Source organism: Rissa tridactyla, chromosome 3, assembly GCF_028500815.1.
Source record: "Rissa tridactyla isolate bRisTri1 chromosome 3, bRisTri1.patW.cur.20221130, whole genome shotgun sequence".
NCBI lineage: Eukaryota > Metazoa > Chordata > Aves > Charadriiformes > Laridae > Rissa > Rissa tridactyla.
The window spans coordinates 26,037,602-26,058,751 of record NC_071468.1 but is presented as its reverse complement, the minus strand read 5'-3'; the positions used below and the strand labels follow the sequence as shown (position 1 = coordinate 26,058,751).

At 45.3% G+C, this 21,150-nt stretch overlaps 1 protein-coding gene across 1 annotated transcript in view; it reads right to left on the bottom strand.

Moving 5' to 3' along the window:
- Nucleotides 1-13,073: 13,073 nt before the first annotated feature.
- KCNH1 (potassium voltage-gated channel subfamily H member 1) overlaps nucleotides 13,074-21,150 on the bottom strand; it is a 186,439-nt gene continuing 178,362 nt past the window's right edge. Inside the window, exon 11 of the mRNA XM_054195409.1 lies at nucleotides 13,074-13,922. Coding sequence (XP_054051384.1) covers nucleotides 13,074-13,922 — 849 coding nt within the window. The remainder of the gene's footprint in view (nucleotides 13,923-21,150) is intronic.

The window sequence follows — 21,150 nt, the reverse complement described above, 5'->3', positions numbered from 1 at the left end:
AACTATTTTATTTGACATTTCCACTTTCAGCAAATGCGATCGTGTCAAGCCCAGGTCCTGACAGAGCATCTGAGAACGAGATGAGTCCCAGCATCCCATGGCGTGAGTCACCTACGCCAGAGCATCCTGCTGGACCAGCTCAGCTTGGGCATCCACAGCCTAGGGGGCAAGCACTGGCAGCTCCAAGCCTGAGAGGCTTTCAGGAGGAGGAGAAGAAAAGAAAATATCTAACAGGTTTGACTCAGATACTTTAGATACTGCGCAAGAGATGGAGCTGAAGAGCGTGACGGCCTGACTTTAAGGCAGCCTCAGCGCCGCTCCATTCAGGGCAGCTCCCACAAGCTTTAGCAACATAAGTCCTCCAGCCACGTGCCGGCATCACTGGCCTTGGAAACTACTGCTCCAGGAGGAAACAGGGGGGTGTCCTCAGTACCCAGCACAGATAATGACAGGATGGAAACTACGTGGCAGCATTAGGGGAATCAAACGCACTTACAGATGCTCGAAAAACTCCTCATTCCTTACACCGGGAGTGACAAAGGTCTGTGTGAGAGCAAGTTAAGCTAAAATCAGGATTTAACAGGTAAATTTTGACCACAAGGTAGGCTGCACCACCTTGCCTCATATCCAGGGCCAGTTTGGTGTAAGTGTAAATAACCGTAGGTACCTGTGTACCAGCTTCTTTCAGAAGTGGGTAAAAAGAAATGGGCTACCCGTGGCATATGCCTTCCCCAGCGATGGTCAGACCCGAGGTAATAGACGTGCCTCCTCACTAGCTATAGGGATTTAAGAAAAACTTTACATGTGGTTGGGTAGTCGAGGTGAATCATTGCTGACAGGTGCATCGGCCAACCACTGAAAAATTAAAGGTTACTGAAGAAATAATACAGAAACATAACTTTGGTCATGACCTGTGAAGTTTAAATTGTATTAGCACTCCCTCTAGAGCTGATCTTTCTTGACAAAATTAATTAATTTTTATGGACCAGAGAACTTCCATCCCTGCACTAGTGCATTTGGGTTTCCAAAATTAGGTATCAAAAAATAGAATAACTGGAAACGCTATTAGAAGACCAGAAATACCTACACTGTTGGTAAATGAATTTAAAAGACGAGTCATAGGGGAAAAAAGAAGACCCAGTTGATTTTTTTTTCCGACTGCTGCTGGAAGGGTTAAGGTTGTTTTAAGGGCTCGGGTATGTGGGAGAATTACCTTATAGTAATCCAAATTGCAGAGATAAAAATAAGCATTTACGAGACAGTTCTTTAAATGATGTTACTGTTAATTTATAGTTATGGGTTTCTTTACTCTTGTGGTGGTAGTTTTGCACTGAAGTGGTAGTTTATGTTGAAATTACAGACTAATAACTTTCATTTGGTCATATCTCTGCTCCAGGCTACTTCCGTGATCTCCCATCCGCCTTCCCCCGCTTCTTGCCATCCTGCCCCAAGGCCACCCCTTCATCAGGTTCAGTTCTCGTGATGGCGCTGCAAACACAGTAAGGGCACGGCCTAGGTCCTGTCATGGCAAACCTCTGCCCAGGACCAGGCTACCTAACAAGCCAGCCCAGCACTTGCCTAGCCCCACTGCTGCCTGCCAGGGCCTCCAGTGTCTGCAAAGCTGTAGCGTGGGGAGGCAAATAACTCCCCTTTAGTACCCGCCCCACATATGGCCTTAGCGTGGGCCCCACACTAAAGCACCATGCAGCAGCATCAGCACCCAGCCCGCCCTGGGCTCCGCTTTACCAGCCAGTTGCCACAGCCCCATCGTGAATCACGCCATGAAACACCAACACACAGAGGAGAAAGAACCGTGGAGAAAACCTTCTACAGGACTTGGTGACTCAAGGGCCCTTCAGCACAGGAGCCTCTGACTGCACCCCCTCCCAGCCTGGCAACAAATGTAAGGGCTTGGGGACACTTAAGTGTTTTTAACCCCTTCAAGCCCCAGGCAGGTTTTGAGCCCCCAGGACTCCAGACAGTGATGTCTCAGCAATATCCCAGAAGGTCCCCAGGGATGTGTGACCAAGCAAGCCCTGTGTGCTTTCTGCCCAGACTGTAGCGAATTTTGCTCAGGTTACTTATTCTCCGAGTTCCTCAATCTGGTCTAGTCCTGCCAAACATCGCTTGTTAAAAACATGAGACCTACAAAGGGTTCTTCAGTCTCTTGCTTTGAACGGTTAGGCCAATAACCACCGGCACCAAAACCAACTGCAGGTTTAGTACGAGCACTGACAAGGGTTGAAAAAGCATGCCCATTGTTCAAAAATACAATAGCGTACTGCTTTTGGAGTACCTGGAGGCTATGAACCACTTAATGCTGGTTGAGGAAACTTCTGTTTTAAGAAAAATGACATTTTTCATAATAATAAGGTTTCCAAGCTAAACCTTTAAAACTTTAAAGCTGCTGGCAGTAACATAAGGGTACCCTGCAAGACTGGTGGAGACAACTCAGGCAGGGCGGAGTATCTCACAGCACCTTCCAGAAGACAGCCACACTCCACTGAGGAAACCACAGCAGCTGCCGGGCAGCCGGTAACTCAGAGGGCTTCAGCCTTGATAACCCTCAGCCTAAGGAGCTTCCTGGGCAGACAGTCCCATTTGCTCTTGTGCCGGTATGGTGCTTTCATTTAGCTCCTCCTGCTCCCTCCCTGCTGCCTGCCCCCCGGTGGGTTTGCAGGCTGCACTTACCCTCTCACGCTGTTCTCCTTGGCTTTCCTCAGAAGCTTTCCTGAGACACAGCTAGGTTTCCTCCATAGCCGATTTTCCAGGACAAAAGATTCAATCCGCCAGGACAGGTATCCAAGGCTGTCCTTTGGCTACATTATACGCTTCTTCCACAACCTTAGACCCTTCTCCTGACGCCTGGTCTACCACTGAGGTCAGAGCTACCAGCCTGCAGCTTCTCAGCACGCCTGACTACAGCTGCTTTATTTGCCGCTCACAAGTGAGACATGCCCACCCCCGTTTTAGAGAGCTATTTACAATTCTTGTTGCCAGAACGGTAATTTCATGCACAGTTTCAGCACACTTTCCTAAAGGCTGCTTTTTTTCAATTTTGCTTTCAGCTGAACTGTTTTAGTTTATATTTCTGCCTCCACGCTTCCAATAGCCGGGTTCAATACGGCTGCATGTGCAGTGTTATCACTCTAACGGAAAACCAAAACAAATACTTTATTTTGACTTGGGGCTACACGCGGATTATCTTTGCTCTCTTTCCTACCCTCGCGCCACAGCTGAGGATGTCCAATAAATTTTCCTGTTATCATTAGTTCTTCTAAAATACCTTCCGCTTAACTGTAAAACTCGCCAAAAAAGATTGCCGGAGAGGTTTGAAAATGATCTGCGTTTCCCTTCACTGTAAGCCGCTGCTTGCAGGGAACCATTTCTCGTTCAGCCGCCTTGGTCCTACTGCTGCGCCCGCAGTAGCTCCCAGGCTTAGTTCTGCCCTTGTTTCCCCCAGCGGTAACCCCTGCTGAAGAAGAGGCCATAGACCTCCTGTTATGGAAGATCCACACACATAATAGATATTCCAGCACAGTTTCTTTCTCCCAGAGTTGTGTGTTTCCACTAGGAGAACAGGGATGTGGAGCAAACAACCCTAGTAAAGCACGTCCCGCTTGGATTTGCGCATACGAACTGCAGTGACATTCACAGGGGCTACGCGTCCCCCCAGGCAGACATTAACAGCAAAGCCGTACCTTCGCCTCATTCCTCATCTGCATGAACAGAAACACGTTCCAGGAAAACTCTACAAGTGAGCAAAGCTTAAAAAAATCCCAACAAAAATAAAGGAACACTGTAGGATAGCTAAAGTTGTCTCAAAAGCAAACTCCTGGAGGTTGCTCACGCACTCCTGCCTCCAGGAGTGTTGTTAACTTCACAGGTTCAGCTCGTTTTAAACCTACACCTGTGCCACGGGACAGCTGAAATCTGAACAGGGCTGTGCTACCTGAGGGCTTGAACTTGATGAGGAAAGGGGAACAGGAATGGAAGAGGAAAAGGGAAAAAACCACCAAAAGACCAGGCTTGAGCACGTGTATTTTGCAGACATGGCTGTGCACAAGCATCTTCATACCTGCTTCTGACAGACACGTCAGGAGTTCAGTTACTCTAATGCCGCCTTTGGATCTCTCGCAGGTTTTTCCTCATTCTGTCTCTCAAGAACAGGAGAGGTCATTCCCCCTAGCTTCCACGTGCCAACACTGAGGCTGTGGTCAATGAGAATGAAAGGAGCAAAAATGCAATATCTTCTAGGTAAAAAATATTTCTATTTGCTGATATTCTTTATGCGCTGTATGCCTGTTGCAATGAAACCCCTCACACCACTGGCTATGGTAATAAATACCGTGGCAACACCCCATCCTTCTCGGCATTTTCCGGTTGGATCTGCAGCCCTACTAACCCCGCTACTGCAGTGGGGCACAAGGCAAGCACGGGAGGTGGCCCATCAGCCAAGATCTTTCTCAGGCGTTGGAGCGGTGCAGCCGTCCGTCTCTTGCTAAGTGAGGGGACGGACAGACAGACACCAGGCTCATCACCTCCCCCCCCGCCCCATTGCGATGGCCGCTGGGATCACTGCTCCCCAGTGATGGGCTGTCCCGAGCGTCTGCCCACACCAGGCAGGCACATTGCTGGCACGCACCCCCCAGAAACAGTTTTGGTGTTCCTTTAGTGATTGGAGGTGGGGGGGGCACATAAAAGCCACTGCTATTGCACACCTGTGTAAGAGGGGGTGGATTCCCTGCAACCTGGTCCCACAGGTTCTCACAGGGTTATGCTGGTTGAATTTGCTCCAATGCAAAAAAAACATCAGAGCCTGAGTCCGTCTGACTTCAAGATACTAAAATGCACCACAGGGCAATTAAAGAACCCCCATTATCAAATGCAAAATTCAAAGCCGCGTAGGCAACACTCACCTCCCCACGAGCCGACACGTCGCAGACTGCCCCAGGAGTTGTTGCCGGGGCTGCAGACCTGGCCAGGTCCCCGTGAAGGGTCCCCAGCAGCTGCCACACAGGCGGCAGCGTAGAGGTGAGGGAGGCTCCGTGGGGTCCAGACCCTCTGCCAGCCAGTACGAGCAGCAAGAAGCTCCTTTACAGCCCCATGGAGGCTGTTCCTCGTTACACATGCTCCAACCCCCATGGGCTACCCACCTTCAGGCATCTCGGAGGTGCTGTCCTTTGCACACTAACTCGTAACAGGACAGCAGCAGCAACACCTGCAGTTATTGCTGAGAGAAGCCAGAAACCACAGCACTCACCCCGTTGTTGAGAAACCTTTTGTCCCTGCCCCGAACACGCTCCCAGGTGCAGGGAATGATGAGCAGGGGCTGGCGCAGCTGGGGCCGGGGGGGTGCCCTCACTGCCGCTGCTCAGCCAAGCTGAGGGGACAGCATGTGGAACGGGAACTTTTGCAATTTGTCACACGAATCTGGGCCCAAAAGTGCTGTAGTTAATAGGCTACGGTTTGAAATGTTGTGGGGCTGATGAGGGGAGGGAAACCGGGACTGGGAACGTTGTGCGGGCAATGCTATCCCTTTGCACTAATTAGGCTTGCAGCACAAGCCAGGAGGCTGCTAAGAATGCAGGAAAAGCCAGAGCAAAGAAAAAAATGGAGAGTTCAGAAAATGAGAACAACCACCTCTAGAGACCTCAAGAAAAAAAAAAAAGTACATGCCTTAGCTATGGTAATCTTCCCTTTTCTAATAAGTCCAGGAACACTGTATATAACATGAGGCAAAAGAAAGCTGGCTTTTCATACTGGCCAGTGAAACAATACTAGCGACTGGAGATCCTGTCACACCACATACTACAGTGGATGCAGAAATGATGTTAAAAATATCTCCTCATTGTGCTCCTTGGCTGCTCTCAGCACGGTCGAGCCTCAGCTCTGCAGTCTGAAAACTTACGTTTTATTGCTGTTCTTTTGAAGATGAGATTCACAATCCCATGAAGTGACTTAATGCAGGTGACAGCCGCGTTCACCAGACCCTCAAACGAGAGGATGGAGAATGAACCACAAAAATGGGTGTGAAGCTCACAGGGTCTAGAGGCTGACATCCTGAAGACTAAAACTTTGTATACACGTTGGGAGCGGCTGCTGGCTCGCAGGAACGGCTGCTGGCCCACAGGAACGGCTGCTGCGCGTGATCCCATGACGTATGACCTGAAAGGATCTCCTCTTCTGGTTAACAATTTCTTTGCCGAGGTAGCCAACAAAATAATATTCATCGCTGCCTGTTGCAGTGGTGCCACTGGCAGGTGACACGCTCCTCGGGGCGTCATTCCTGTTGTTTTTGTCTTCGTGTAAGTCTGTGGTAAGGTCACCTTCTTCTGCGGCAGACGACAGGACAGCAGAAGCCTGTTTGACCTATAGTACTCTGGTTTCCGGAGGTTTTGTAATAGTTCTCAGATATTGCAATAGTGAACACAGTCTAAAACACAGAGCGACTACAGACACGTGTACCCTCAGGATATCAAACGATCATTTCCTACAGGTCACAGCCGGTCCTCTGCTGACCCCGCTCCTGCTCAGCACACACTTGGCCCAGACTGGAGTCCCCAGTGCAGGACGCTGCCTGGGGTGCGGGATATTCACTTCACAGAACACCTGAGTTCAGTTTACAGTGACGCTGGAAGTGTAAATCCTGACTGTACTGATACACAGCATATGGAAATCTGAGGAAACAACCTGAATGGTTTATGACCAAGACAGTAATATCAAACTTCTCTACCGATAACACTCGAGATACAAACAGCAACAAAATGGCTAGCCAGAAGTTCTACAGAGTAACTTAAAACCCCCTTGTTGTTCTTAGAATCACATACTCAACACATGGAAAAGCACACCAAAGCAACCATAATGTATAAAATAGTTTATTACTATAATAAATAAAATTAAACTTTTTTTTTTTACAAATATTATTTGTGCTTGTTTAAAAATGTTGAATAGGAATATCATTAATGTAGGTGCCTGCATTTGTAACTGAAACATTCCCAGACAGTGCGTATACATACGTACATACATACACTCACTGTCTATCTACTGGCAGCTGCTTTGCTGACCACAAAAATAGTATCTGCTCGTTCTCTTTTTCTGGTCATGCTTCATTGAACAAAGTGACAAATGCAAAGAAAAAGAACCAAGAGTATTTGGTGGATTTCTGAAAGGATAAAACCAAGTGAAATACACTGAAAAGCGCCAAAGCAACTGCATTAACTGCATATCAATAAAATGTCCATGCAGTGGTGGCTAAATATTGAAACGCAGACAGGTCTCCAACAGATGTACAAATATTGATTGTGTGTAGGTACAATAATATAACACATTCATTAGAAAACTTGGTATAACTTTATAGAGCAGTTCTTCCTGATACAAGATTATTGAACTTCTTTCATCTACAGCTAAAATGATTCTTTTTCTATGTTAGTGGTCACAGATTCAGTGGGAAGAAGAAAAAAACCCATGAGCCTTTCCGAACAGTTAGTGAAAACCCCAAACTGTTTTGTTAACATTAGGCATTTAGATCCAGTTACGGAGATGTTCCGGGATTACACATCAAATATGTTTACACAACACTCAACAATCAGCTTGAAACAAATTACAGTCGCAGGTAAATTCACATTAGCTTTGTTGAACTGTAAAAAAAAAATCTTTGAAACAAACACTTCTGCAATATGTCGGGTTGGCTCCCTGATACACAAAAATGTTTAGACAATAGTTATGTCTCTTTGTTTTGTGAGGGGAGACGGCTATTGGAGTAATTCATTATTCTAATAAGAAGGCAATAAGTGGAGAAAGAGATGTGATTACCAGCAAGTGATTTCCATTAGATTTAGAAAGCTAATCAAAAAGTGCTTCATCTTTAGGCAACACTGTAAATACTACAGAACATTAAGAAGGAAGGAGAATGGAATCACAGTTTGAATTATATCACTTACGAAAGGGTCTTAAGGCTAAATGTTGGATGTATCTTATTGCAAAAAAGCTTTATTTTTATTTAATTGAATCAAACGCTCGCCACAACAATGTGGTCAAAACTATGTCAGATTGGAGGATACAGTAACCTACTGTGCCTCACCTCAAATTTCTGGAGCTTCCCCTGCACAGGACTCGCTCTAAAAGGTTTGTCTTAATGAATCAGAAGTGCAGCCAAAACACAGACTTTGTTATTGCCAATACACCCACAGGAGACGACATGGGAATGAAGAATTCGGTAGAAGATGCTTTTCACCACCTAACACCAGGACAAGAAAGCAGAGGTGCAGCAACCCCGTGTTACGCTGCCCACGAGCAGAAGGATAGGCTCAGCACCTTTGAGACAGCCCCCGGTGCCAGGAAAAAGAAATCAATTTATTCCCCCATCTCTCTCACAGGAGAAACCGCTACCAGGGCAGCTTAGCTTCAGAGTTACTGTGAGCAACAAATAGTGGCTTACGAGCCTTATTCCCACCAACTATGATACAGCATGTTTCCAATTTCACGTGTATTTCTGTTCCCTGCCAGATCTTCTCTCAGTCACAATATTCACCAGACTTAACAGTATAAAATAGAGGCCAACCAGAGAAACCAAAAGTCATGGCCTTAAAAGTTCAACAGTTAACAAACAAGATACTCAGTAGGACACTGGGTGGATGTCTGCTGGGAAGATTTAAGCTCCCTTCTTGAACTGGAATCATTAAATGAGGGATGTGCTTTTACTGAACAGAAACACAATCCATAGACTTATCTACACATAGATATCATATATATGTGTGTATGTACACACATCTGCACAAGTGTAATACACATTGTTGTTTATATAGTAAAGACAAATCATGTATTAAATTCTTTCACAGACTGGTTAAAAGTGATTGAAAATATATCACCAGATATTCACAGTAAATATCTTGTTCGGTTCAATAAAGTGAAGTACTGTAGAAGCAGAACATCACCTTCGAAGCTGCTAAACAGGGTGTTCGCTGGGATTCAGGGCAGCACTGTGAAAGAGATTTAAAGCAAGAACGGTGTTTTTAAAAGTATACATGTAATACCAGACAGAAGTAAATGTATCTGAAGGCGGCAGGGGTGAAAGTTGGGTTTCGCTTTTTTAATCCTGTGCTGCGTATCGGTATTCTTTCTAACAGTTTAAGCATGAGCTTTTAGATGGTCCCATTTTACCAAATCATAACCCAGGCTCTTTCTCTCAACTACCTTCTTTTGACTGAAATCTAATTCCATCATATAGTAAAAATGGAACACACCATCTCTTGTAGATGAATGCAGGTTATTTAGCTGGTTATTAAATGGCAGAAGCACTATGCCAGAACACAGTTAAAACAGAGGCTTTTTGTTTTTTCTTTTCTCTTATAGCATGTACAAGCATTTGCTTGTTAAGGGGCAGAGTCTCATGTTCAGAGATCATTCATTTCTAAGTTGGAAAATAATTTAAGTGTAATTAAATTTAAATTTATTAAATTTTATTTAATAAAATAATTTAACCAACGTGTAAAGAGAAACACAAGGAAAAGGAAAAGCTGACAAATAAAATGAAAGAACAAGTAATTACGGTGGGTACGCCCCCCTTCCCGCCGTAGGCATCTAAGTGTAAGGCTCGACGGAGAAAGACAGATTTGTAACACAGGTGCTTTCAACCACTCTCTAGAGGAGACGGGCTGCATCTGCAGAACTTAGGCACTACAGCACAGCTCCAAATTAGTCTGAGGTTCAGAGGAGCGATGTCCCAGAGCGAGCAAGGTTTTGCTCGTTTTAACCGCTCGGAAGCCCAGGGAATCCAAAGACCAAAGCTCATCCTAGATAGTATTTTTTTTTTATTATTATTCTTTTACAACATATACGCGTTACTGAGGGATGATGCAGTCTCCTACAACTAGTTTCAGTGCCTGCCAGTTCATAAAATCATAACAAAATGGGTCTGATCTCAATTACAGCTGTGCAAATCTGAATGACATTGACCGCTCTCAGTGCTGACCTGGAGCAGACACCCTGAAGGTGTCGTCAGAAGGAGCGGAGTTTCTCTGGAGTTTCATGACCATAACAAAATCAAATTTTGCCATAATCTTCAAAGACATTAAATTTTAGGTGTAATTGCAAAATATATTACAGTCTTTGAAGGCTTTACAAATGGATTATAAATGGCTTTATAGCCCTTTTATAAGAGCCTCATAAAAGCCTTAAAAACGGCCCCTGTGCTGCACCCAACCATTATCACTCAGGCTGTGGAGGAGGACAGCATCCTACTGGACTTCAGGCAGCACCAGAAGTGCCCCCAGCAAATGGGCACTTGGGTTCCTTTATTCACAGGTGTGGCTAATTATGGGGCTTCTAGGGCTGACCCTGCCACGACTGCAGACCCGGGCAATCAGCAAGATCAGAATAACCTTTAACACATCCCTGAGGGCACATAAAAATACCACTGAGCAACAACAACTCAGTATCAGCAACAAAGAGCCAGGTAACCTGCAACTGCACGTTCAATTCTACCTCTGCACTGCAGTGCTGGAGATATCAGGCACATTCTTTGGAGGTTACAAACATTTCCTCTCTCACCCACCTGGCATAAGCTAATTTCCACGTTTCCACCTGCAGGTACGACGAGTGACACTTTCGCAAAGTGCTTGCTAAGTTCAGCAAGACCTTCCGCCTTTCAAAAAGAACATAACGCTGATGAGCAATTTGCCTGGATTAGGAAACTGTCTCCGACTCCAGTCTCTAAAACCTTGCTGCAACTTTTGGGCATGAATTATAAATCCTTGTACACCTGTGATTTACTTAGCCATAATTTCACTATCCAATGAATTTACTGACTGAGGAGACTAGAAAGAAAAATCATTTAATCGTTTCTCGCTGAAACCATTGATGTATGGATTTCTTAGGGCAGGGCAATCATGCCGTAGCTATTACAGGTAACTGTTGCCACTTACAGTGATTAATGCACCAAATACACAGGGTGACTTTGGTCAAAGAGAGCCTTCCTCAGTACTGCCTGTCTGCAGCACATAACCGTAAAAGGCACCAGTTACCACGGGAAAAACCTAAACATGGAACCAGAAATAAATTAAGAAAATGGCACCTCGGCAAGGTCACCTCCCTACTGCCTTTTCTTGGGTGAAGGGAAAAGGTAACCTACAGATTTGGTCCCGATAGCTGTTTCTCAGGGATATTTCAGTCCTTGGGTAAGGATTCACAATCTGTGGGCACCTCCATACCAAACCAAAGTGTAAGACCCTTGGAAGCCAATCCTAAACCAGCTGCTTCTGGACCTGGAAACTGCGGTGCTGCACTTGGAATAACCAGCATCTGTGGGAGCAGGGCAGTTACTGCAGGAACAGATATGAATACAGTGACTTCAAGACCTGAGCTAGTAGCTTTGCGCAGCGCGGCCTCACCACTGTGCCGGTTCATCAGTGGACCTCGCACTTCCCCAGGGATGTCTGACACAGTTCTGCAATGCACCGTGCAAGCATCAGGCCACCAGAAATCCTTTCAAACAGGTCGTTTTGCTTGCCTCTTCCTTACTCAATGTGAACAAAAATCTTCCCCCCAAAATTGTGGGGTTTTGTAAATGACTTAGTACCATGGAAAAAGAATGAGACTTAACTACTTCCACGCTGTGTTAAGGCCTATTGCTATTAAAAATGAAAACCCAAAAAAGTGTTTCACAATGCTTCTGAGCTCTAACCTACTGTTAAATAGTGAACATACCGGATTGGTGGAGAGAATATACTGTGAATATACACCGATATCCCAAGGTGATAACCCAAGCCATGATACCAGCTATGCTACCCTACCTAATGAATAACCAACAGTAGTTTTGGTAAAGTGCTTCAATCTTCCTCCAAAAAAAGTTATGAAAATATAAGTTTTGGAAACATCTCCTTCTTTAAGAAGCAGATCTTTTTGTTTCCTTGCTACAATAGCACTTGTATACAGTAAGCACTGTATTTATACCTCTACTATCCATTTGCTTAGTAGCTAGATTAGATCAGGAATGATACATCTGGATGTAGAGAAAAATGCCACAATCTAAAATCTTTAGAAGTTTCGTGAAAGCCTTTGGCTACGATTAACATTATCAAAACAGAAACTTCTGAATAATAATTTAACAAGAATTAAAAGACCAGATTCATAGCAAAACCAAGACATAAACGCCACAGTATATTTTCATGGGGAAGCAAATCTGCAGGGCCTGGTTAGTGATGTTCACAGTACGTTGTGCTGTGGGCTGTGCTCAAGTACACTGCCCACCCAACCTTCTGTCCTCCAGTGGCTGGAGTTAAAAGCGAAGGTAACAACATTCAAAGACACCTGAGACACACATTGTTTTTGAAAATCAGTGTCCTTGACTCAGTGAGTGAGAATGTGGAAGATCTCATTTGTTAACAGACCTGAAATACTGTGGCTATTGGTGAGGATGTTGTTAAATGTAATTGCTTTAGCAATATGTCAGTTTGCAATTAAAAAGTACCATTTTTTTCATCTTTATAGCCGTTCCTTAACTACCCAAAAATAACTTCACTACCGAGTAAATTGAAATCCACGTCTCCTACTTCTCTTTGCATTATTACAGATATATGAAAATATACTGTGACGTTTAACATGTTGTACAGGTGACTGAGACAGTGACAGCAGCAGCAAAAAAAACCCAAAACAACCCACCAAACGCTGAAAACATAAGCACCCTGGCAAGAGCTTATTCATGTAGGCAAAACCCGAGCTAACGACGTAAGGCATGCTCCAAAAACCTCAGAGGTCACCTGGGGCTCATGGGGGTGGCTGCTGCTGTCAGAACTCTTATTCCAACATCCCGAGGGAGAGAGGGGGAGCGAGGGGGAATGGGCACCAATGGAGAAAAGAAAAACTTTAGAAACTGTACCCTTGCTGTCAAAAAGGCTTCAGAGTCAGCTGCCATCTTGACATGAGGTTGCAATTCCTGTTACCGTACCTTTTTAGACACAGGGAACATGCTTAGTGAACTGGTCCCTCACTCGTTTTCAAGAAAGATTAAATTTAAAATGTTAGGGGGGCTGTTTGTTTGTTGGTTGGTTTGTTTGTTTTTAAAAAGAAACACCTCAGCTAGCTCCAAACATGTCTTTTTCTGATTCTGGAGACTGGGGCCTTGATATTTCAAACAATTCCTGTGGCGACTGGGAGCTTCTTCTTGAGGTTAATAACCTAAGTATCTCCGCGAGCTGTTTTTCTATATTGGTCATTTTTGTGTTTAAAGCCTTGATGTCCTCTTTCAACTCGTGTTTCACTTCTAGCATGGTGGCCTGAAGTGTCTGTTCTGGGATGGGATAAAAGGAATGCTTGACCTCGGTGAGGACCGGGCTGCGGTCCTGCGGGCTTCTTGTCTCCCCAACGTTATCCAAGCGCAAGTCACTTTTTGTAATGCCACTGTCACAAGAGTCCGTCTTCTTCAGGGTAGCTTCTCCCGAAGCTTTAGTTCTCTCTGGTAAAGTCTCCATGGACTCTGCTTTAGAGACCTTGTTCCAGTCTTCACCTTTCCCGCAGGCGTCTTTGAATTTGGCCCAGCCTTTTCGTCGGGGGTAGTCCCCCGACACTTTACATCCCGTGTAGTCTGATGTCGGGGCCTGCAGCTTCGCCTGGTCAGAGGCCCCAGACGTTGAAGCTGACTGGTAGGACACAGGGGTCGCTGGACTCTCCCGTACAGTCACAACGCTGGCTTTCACCACCGAGCGGGCGGAGGAGTGCTCCCCTAAAACGTTGCCCTTCTCCACGTCCAGGTCATCCGGATCTCTGCCCCTCTCTGCTGCGAGCCGCGCTTCCTTCTGCTGCCTGAACCTCTGGAACAGCCGGCGGACTGGGTGGTCCGGGGGTAAGATCAGAGGTGCTTCGTTCTTCCTTTTCATTCTCTCCTCTTCTTCACGTTTGACATCGCTGATTTTCCGGAACACAATCTACAGGGGAAAAGAGATTTCACTCTGTGATTAGCTGCACATTTTTTAAGGGGGAAAAGTTGTAGAGAAAGAATTATTTGAAAGAATCTATTTTAACTGCCAAATGTACAACCTCTGCACATTTATAGCAACATTTTCAAGTGTCTTTTCTTGTGTGGAACATGGCTTATTTCATTATTGAAGAGCACACACCATCTGTCTTATAACACCAGAAAGAAAGAAAAAAGAAGGAAAAGATTTCTCCAGTTCCGAGAGGTCAGCAAGGCAGCGCAATTGTAAATATAATGATCCCAGAAAGTTACTTGTTCTACTTTGTGTTAAAAGCAACTTCTTATATTTGTTTTCCTGACTCTGTGGTTTAGTACCAAGTTTCTAATATTACGAATAGCCATTCCCGTGTCTTACGTCAGTCTCACCCCAGAGCTCAGTCACTACATGCCACGCAAAAGAGGGGATATTATTTTAGTGCACCTTGGCCACTAATGCGGTCAGTACAGCAGAGACCACTCTGGACGCTCCAACAGGAGTTTGCAAAGTGCTTCTTGCCCTCCCTTCCCCCCCACACCCTCTTCTAGAAGCAACTTGCAGATCAGGGATAAGGCAAAGCTCAAGGTGGTCCCACGGTGAAGGGTACAAGGACAGTGGGGAATGGGCTCTGTGAGGCATGGGGAGGCTGTTCCTGGCTTGATTACTACAGCAGCTTGAAGAGCTTCATGTCTTGATTTATATCTTTATTCGTATGGAAAAGTGGGCACTTTTACACAAAGAAACATTAATTTTCAGCCTATTCTCCTAGTTAATTCGTGAGCCTGTAAGCTAAGGGAACTCTGAGAGCAGCCCAAGGGTCTCACGGTACTGATGAGAGCCTCGCAGTGCCCCCACACAATCCCAAAGCACATCAAGGCAATGTTTCTCCCCTGGACTTGATGGCAACACATCCTCTTCAAAAACTCCATGCATTTCATATTGGTGATGGCATTTTCCAAGCAACAAACTCCAGTCAGGTATTAAAGGAGAACCAGTAAGTAGCCTGGTTTGAAAATGGGAGGTCCCCTAAGCTGAAGTTTTCAATATGGAGTATAAAAGCTGTAGCCCCCAGCTTCTACTGAACATTGATACCTAATCTCTTTAGCTGCTTTTGGGAAAATCCACTCCAAGACCTTACACTCCAATACAGAAATAACTTTCAGATTCGAATCATTATTAGGAAATGTGTAAATAAATCCATCCCTCTGTTGCAGGCAGATTTAAATTAAACTAAACATAATAAGCACTGCTTCACTGGCACACACAAAATGCATGTTTCTCCTGACTCCAATGCTTCTTGACAGTTTTGTCATTGTGAAGCAGGGGAAAAAACATCTTAACACCGCGTCTTGGAAAGAAAAACTTGTCAGACTTGGCAGCCTTTCCCAAATACAAAAGAATAAAATTAACAGAAAGGATATTTTATTTCCAAGCTGCAATTAGAAAACTAAATATATTCATCAATGACCTGGATGAGGGGATAGAGCGCACCCTCAGCAAGTTTGCTGATGACACAAAGCTGGGGGGGGCGGCTGACACACCAGAGGGCTGTGCCACCATCCAGCGAGACCTGGACAGGCTGGAGAGTTGGGCAAAGAGGAACCTTATGAAATTCAATAAGGGCAAGTGTAGGGTGCTGCACCTGGGGAGGAATAACCCCATGCACCAGTACAGGTTGGGGGCTGACCTGCTGGAGAGCAGCTCAGTGGAAAGAGACCTGGGAGTCCTGGTGGACAACAGGATGACCATGAGGCAGCAATGTGCCCTCGTGGCCAAAAAGGCCAGTGGCATCCTGGGGTGCATCAAGAAGAGTGTGGCCAGCAGGTCGCGGGAGGTCATCCTCCCCCTCTACTCTGCCCTGGTGAGGCCGCACCTGGAGTACCGTGTCCAGTTCTGGGCTCCCCGGTTCAAGAAGGACAGGGAACTGCTGGAGAGGGTGCAGCAAAGGGCTACCAAGATGATTAGGGGACTGGAACACCTCTCTTATGAAGGAAGGCTGAGGGATTTGGGTCTCTTCAGTCTGGAAAAAAGACGACTGAGGGGGGATCTTATAAACACTTATAAATACTTAGAGGGTGGGTGTCAGGAGGATGGGGCCAGGCTCTTTTCAGTGGTGCCCGGGGACAGGACAAGAGGTAACGGGCACAAACTTGAGCACAGGAAATTCCACCTAAACATGAGGAGGAACTTCTTTACTTTGAGGGTGGCAGAGCACTGGCACAGGCTGCCCAGAGAGGTGGGGGAGTCTCCGTCTCTGGAGACATTCAAAACCTGCCTGGACGCATTCCTGTGCAACCTGCTCTAGGTGACCCTGCTCTGGCAGGGGGGTTGGACTAGATGATCTCCAGAGGACCCTTCCAACTCTATGGTTCTATGATTTTTTTCTATGAAATATGAGATAAGAATACGAAAACACCGTACTTGACAGTATTTTTTTCCCCAGGAAGCTCAGTCTGCAGTGAGCTCAGTAGAAAGCGGACAAAGCAGCGTAATCCTTAGAAGCGAAAGAATAGCACTTACTGGGAAGGGAGAATCAATAAAGTGCTCCAGGTTAATGGCTTCCCCCACACTGGCAGCCCTCCGCTCTAATTGAAGGAAGAGTCTTGGACCAGCATTGGGGCAGCTGCCCTGCTGGAGCTAGCGATGCCAGGCAGGGTCTCAGGGGTCACTCCAGCAGCCGGCTGAGGCTGGCTCTGGTGGCACAAAGCCCCAGCAAGCCAAGGCAACTATAAGCCAGGTCAACTTGTTGCTGCAAAATTCTGTGTCTCTGAGCCCCCTCCTCTCCTGGAGCTTGAGTGTTTGGCGCTGCTGCAGACATCCACGTCCTGCATGGCGCTGTGCCAGACGGTCACACAGTTAACGGGGCTCATGTCACTTTGCACTTGAGCATGTACATGAGCAGTCTCCGTCTGACCTGTGGTTCTGGACTGCGTGTTTTCCTTAAATGCTCAGAAGGGGAATGTGACTGGGTGGTGCAGTGGTCACCCTCACAGGGGTCACCACGGAAGGCACCTGGGTGTTTGAAAGAGCTGGAGGCCAGGATGCTTCGTAGAGTCCCTGCCTAGTCCAACGCCTGCTCCACGCAGCCCGCAGAGCAGCTTGTCTGGTAGGCACTGGAGTACCTCTCACTATTTAATGACTAGCTTTTGTAACATAAACGGGTAAGTTATTTGACAGAAGCTGCCCCTGCTACAGCACCATACGGATGAGAGGGCAGTGGAGCAAGTCTCAAGCAATAACTTATTAACAGCCTAGCCCAACCGAGACTTGTACTAGCCATTGCATCTCATGCAGCTGGTAGCATGGTCTCCATGCTGGAGTACACGAGAAGCAAATTCACCAGCAATTGCAAAAAGGTGAACACCGAGAGACAAGTTATTGGTAGCGGTTATCTCCCCACCGCCTTCCATTGCACCTGTTGATGCTAAACATATTCAGCTATAGAGGAGCTGCCATCAGCTTTCTCGCTGTGTGGTGGCTGGCCTCAGGGCCCTGAACATACCTTCACTCCTTTACCTTCAGGAGATCAGACTGCGACATACACAGGAGCATATGTGTAGGGAGCAATTACATAAATACTGCCTTTGCCATGGGTAACCGCTACCACGCTAATGAGACCCCTAATTTCCGTTTTCCACGCGAGGCCTTACACCACCTACAAGGCAAGTACACCGCAGCAGGCGTCACCTGCGTGAATGCAGAAATGCAATCCTCAGGTCTCCTATCCTGCGTGACATCTTTTACACGTATACATTTATGTGACAAGCTGCACTCATGCGCTGCAAATCGCACCTACGCATATTTGCCAGGGGACACAGCCTCCAACTCCTGGGTTGGCTTCTGTTAACTAACTCCCAAGACACTGGATAAATACCTGTCAGAGAGCAACCTGTCTTTGGGAAGCCCAGGCAAAGCTGCCACTGGACTCCTTTTTTGCAAGCTCCCCAATGCCATATTTTCTCAAGACAGCTCTCTGTATTTTTGCATTAAGCAAAAGTGTTATAACTATGCGAAGCTCAGCAGTAATTGAAAAGACTTTACATAGCTGCATTTTAGATTTTTTCCCTGTCTTTTTTAAGATTAAATGCAAGTCTTTATCAATAAAAATAGAAATAACTGCTTTAAATGGACTGTTTCCTTACAATCATTGAGGAAAAAGCAATTTTTAAGTGGTTAAACAGCTTCAGCAGCATCCAAGGTATTCAGAAAATGTGGTTGTTATGTTGATGTATGTACACCTGCTCCCACAAGCAATAAGAGTGCAAAAGAAAAGAAAATAGGTTTCATTTGTTGTAAGGAAGAGAAGTGTAGACCTACACAGCAATTTTCATGTGGAGTTTGATAGGGCTACAAATATGAATCTTAATCAAAGTTAAAACTCAAAATATTACGGCAAAGATCCTAAGACAGTTCTTAGAGCAGTTCCTCTTTATCTCTCTCTACAAGCATTCGTTTTTGTCTGGGAAGGGATAGTGCTTTGTACCCTCAAAATCTCCTAGCCCGTGTGTTATGCGCCACGCAAACCCAGGGGACCTCCACTTTGCAAGCTATGGCGTTCTCTGTAACATCGCCCGCTTTAAGACCTAAGCACACAGAAAAAAATCTAGTGGGAGCATTTTAACAGTATGTGACAACCAAAATATGGACAAAGAACCTGAGCTGAGATGAAATGACAAGAAATTTAAACACTAGGCCTAAAAGCACATACTTCACACATCCAATCTCATCTTGTTTCATAATTCCATTTTTATTAAAAAGGTGCTGAATCTTGTAGCTCCACAGGAAAGCCTCCCAAGCTGCCAGAAATGTGAGTGTTGTGGGGGTATCAGCCTAGATTTGCCAAAATCTTGAAAAATAGCTCTGTTAGGCACAGATTATTGTGATCATATAAACATTTAACTGAGACATGCAGTTATGATGACTCAATAACAATTTTATTTTTGGACCACGCACTCAGAGAAGTGGAGAAATGCGCTGACACGAGCTGGTGCACTCCTGCACCCACATGTCCCACTCACCTATGACAGCACGCTCCCGGTGGCCACATTCCTGCCTGTGCATGAGCCATGTACAAGGAAGAACAACAGGGTTACAACCAGGACATTTCCCTTTCCTCAGTATTAACTAGTTGTGAAGGTGCCACAGTCTCTAGCAGGTTTTGGGGAAAGACTCTGCCTCTTTTTAATCGTCAAAGGATTTTCAATCTGTACTTGTAGAATCAATGGCTTTAGAGATTAAGGTCAAGTTTTCTCCCCAAAGTATTAAACAATTAGGTGGACATAAATGAATACTTGAAGTATGTTATTTTGTTGTCAAATGTGGAGTGCCCAGCAACTGTTCCTTGGATTTTTTTGTGCTCAGCACTGAAAACCAAGTATCATTTAAATAACGCAACATGGACATTTTTCATGAATATGACCTCCCTAATTTCTTTATGATCAGACCAGAAGAACAGACTGCAATGTGATCTCCAGCATCAGGCAGGCCACAGAATTGCTCTGAAGGAGCAATCCCTGAAGGGAATCTTGTTACAACTAGATTGCATCTTTTAGAAAAATATCCAGTTTGACGGCAATAAAGAATCCATCATCACATCTCGATAAAGGATTCCTGCAATTTTTGCTTCAAGACTGAGTTTGCCTGACATCAGTGACATTTCTGTTCCTTGCTCCCTCAGACACTTAAAAATTCACATTTAGAAACTGGTTCTAGAGTCTTATGTCTAAAAATCTCTGCAGAAATATTACATCTAGTTAGTTACTACTGTGAAAGATTTAGACAATAGTTTTACTGATATGAAACAGGAAAAGTTCACACCTTTAGAATTTTCAATTTAACTCTAAGCTTTCCAATTTTAACTCTTTGGAGATGTTTGAATTATTTCCTTCCTTCCAGCATCTTTAATAGGGGGTGCTCACTGCTTAAATTATCACTCTTGCCCAGAGCTAGAATGTGTAGTTGATTTAGTTCAATGCAAGTTTCCTTTTAAGAAGTCAAGTAAAACAACTAATCCTACAAGGAGTCTTCCAGGTGTTTCCCTCTGGTGGCCCACTACTATTCCCATCTCACTACTTGCACTGAGCTGATGTTTCTTCTCCGCATTGTTTTTCCTGAGCAGTAACAAGAAGGCAATGGGCACAGGGGTACTCGCTTTGTTTCCTGAAGACATTTCAGAGAACCTATGCTAAGTTGGCCATTAAAACTGAAGACTGCCTTGCAACAAGATAAAAGGCTGAAATGCTCAACAACTGCGCTATCTCATCTGACCAGATGCAAATATAGATGCAGTAATTTAAGTGCCTACTTCCTTTACACAAAGACAGGGATGGGGGCGTGAAGAATATGACAGGCGTGTATAAAATCAGACATGGCATGAACAGGGGTAGGCAGGGATTGATTTTACAGTGTCTTACCCAATATGAAAACTACAGCATCAAACGACAGCAGGAGGAGTCGCAAACAAACCAAAGACAAGTTCATGGTTCTTCATCTGAATGTATTAGACATGTGAAAGATGTTAATAAAGGATGTTCTGAATGCAAAAAGTCCGCATGGATTCAACAGACCAGGCAAATACTTGGTAGAGAAAGCCATTGAGGGCTACTAAACAGGCAAAACTGGCATCCTGCTCAGGAGTTAAAAATAGTTGGAAGCTGCAAACACATTTGTAGTAACTGCCACATAGGAAAGTTTTGTTCTTATTGTCTCCTTAGGGATCCCTAGGCAATCCTAAATAATTACATAGGCCAAATCTGGAACTGCTGTCTCACTCACTACTGAGGAAACGTTCCCAATGCAGGTGATAGAAGAAGTCCCAGAGGGAAAAACATCAGAAGAAAATAAAGGCTTGAAGACCTGAGCCTTAAGTATCTGAGCGGGCTGTTCACCTATTTCAGACAAAGGTTTACTCTCATTGAACCCTTCACTTGCATATAGGGAGAGGCAGGACCAACGAGCCATTAGCATGTAGTACTACGTAGCCTTGACATCGCTTTGGAGCTTGCCTGGGTTCCAATGAAACAAGTGAAAACGGCATGTTGCTTTGGTACAACAGGGAAGACCGCCTGGTGCACATGGGGAATTAAGAAGTCCACTGTCTCTAGTTACCCTTGTAATGAACAACCCACTGAGAGGTTTCACCATCTCTGAACTGCTGGTTGCCCACAAAACGCACTAGAACAATGCTGCCTGCAGAACCGTA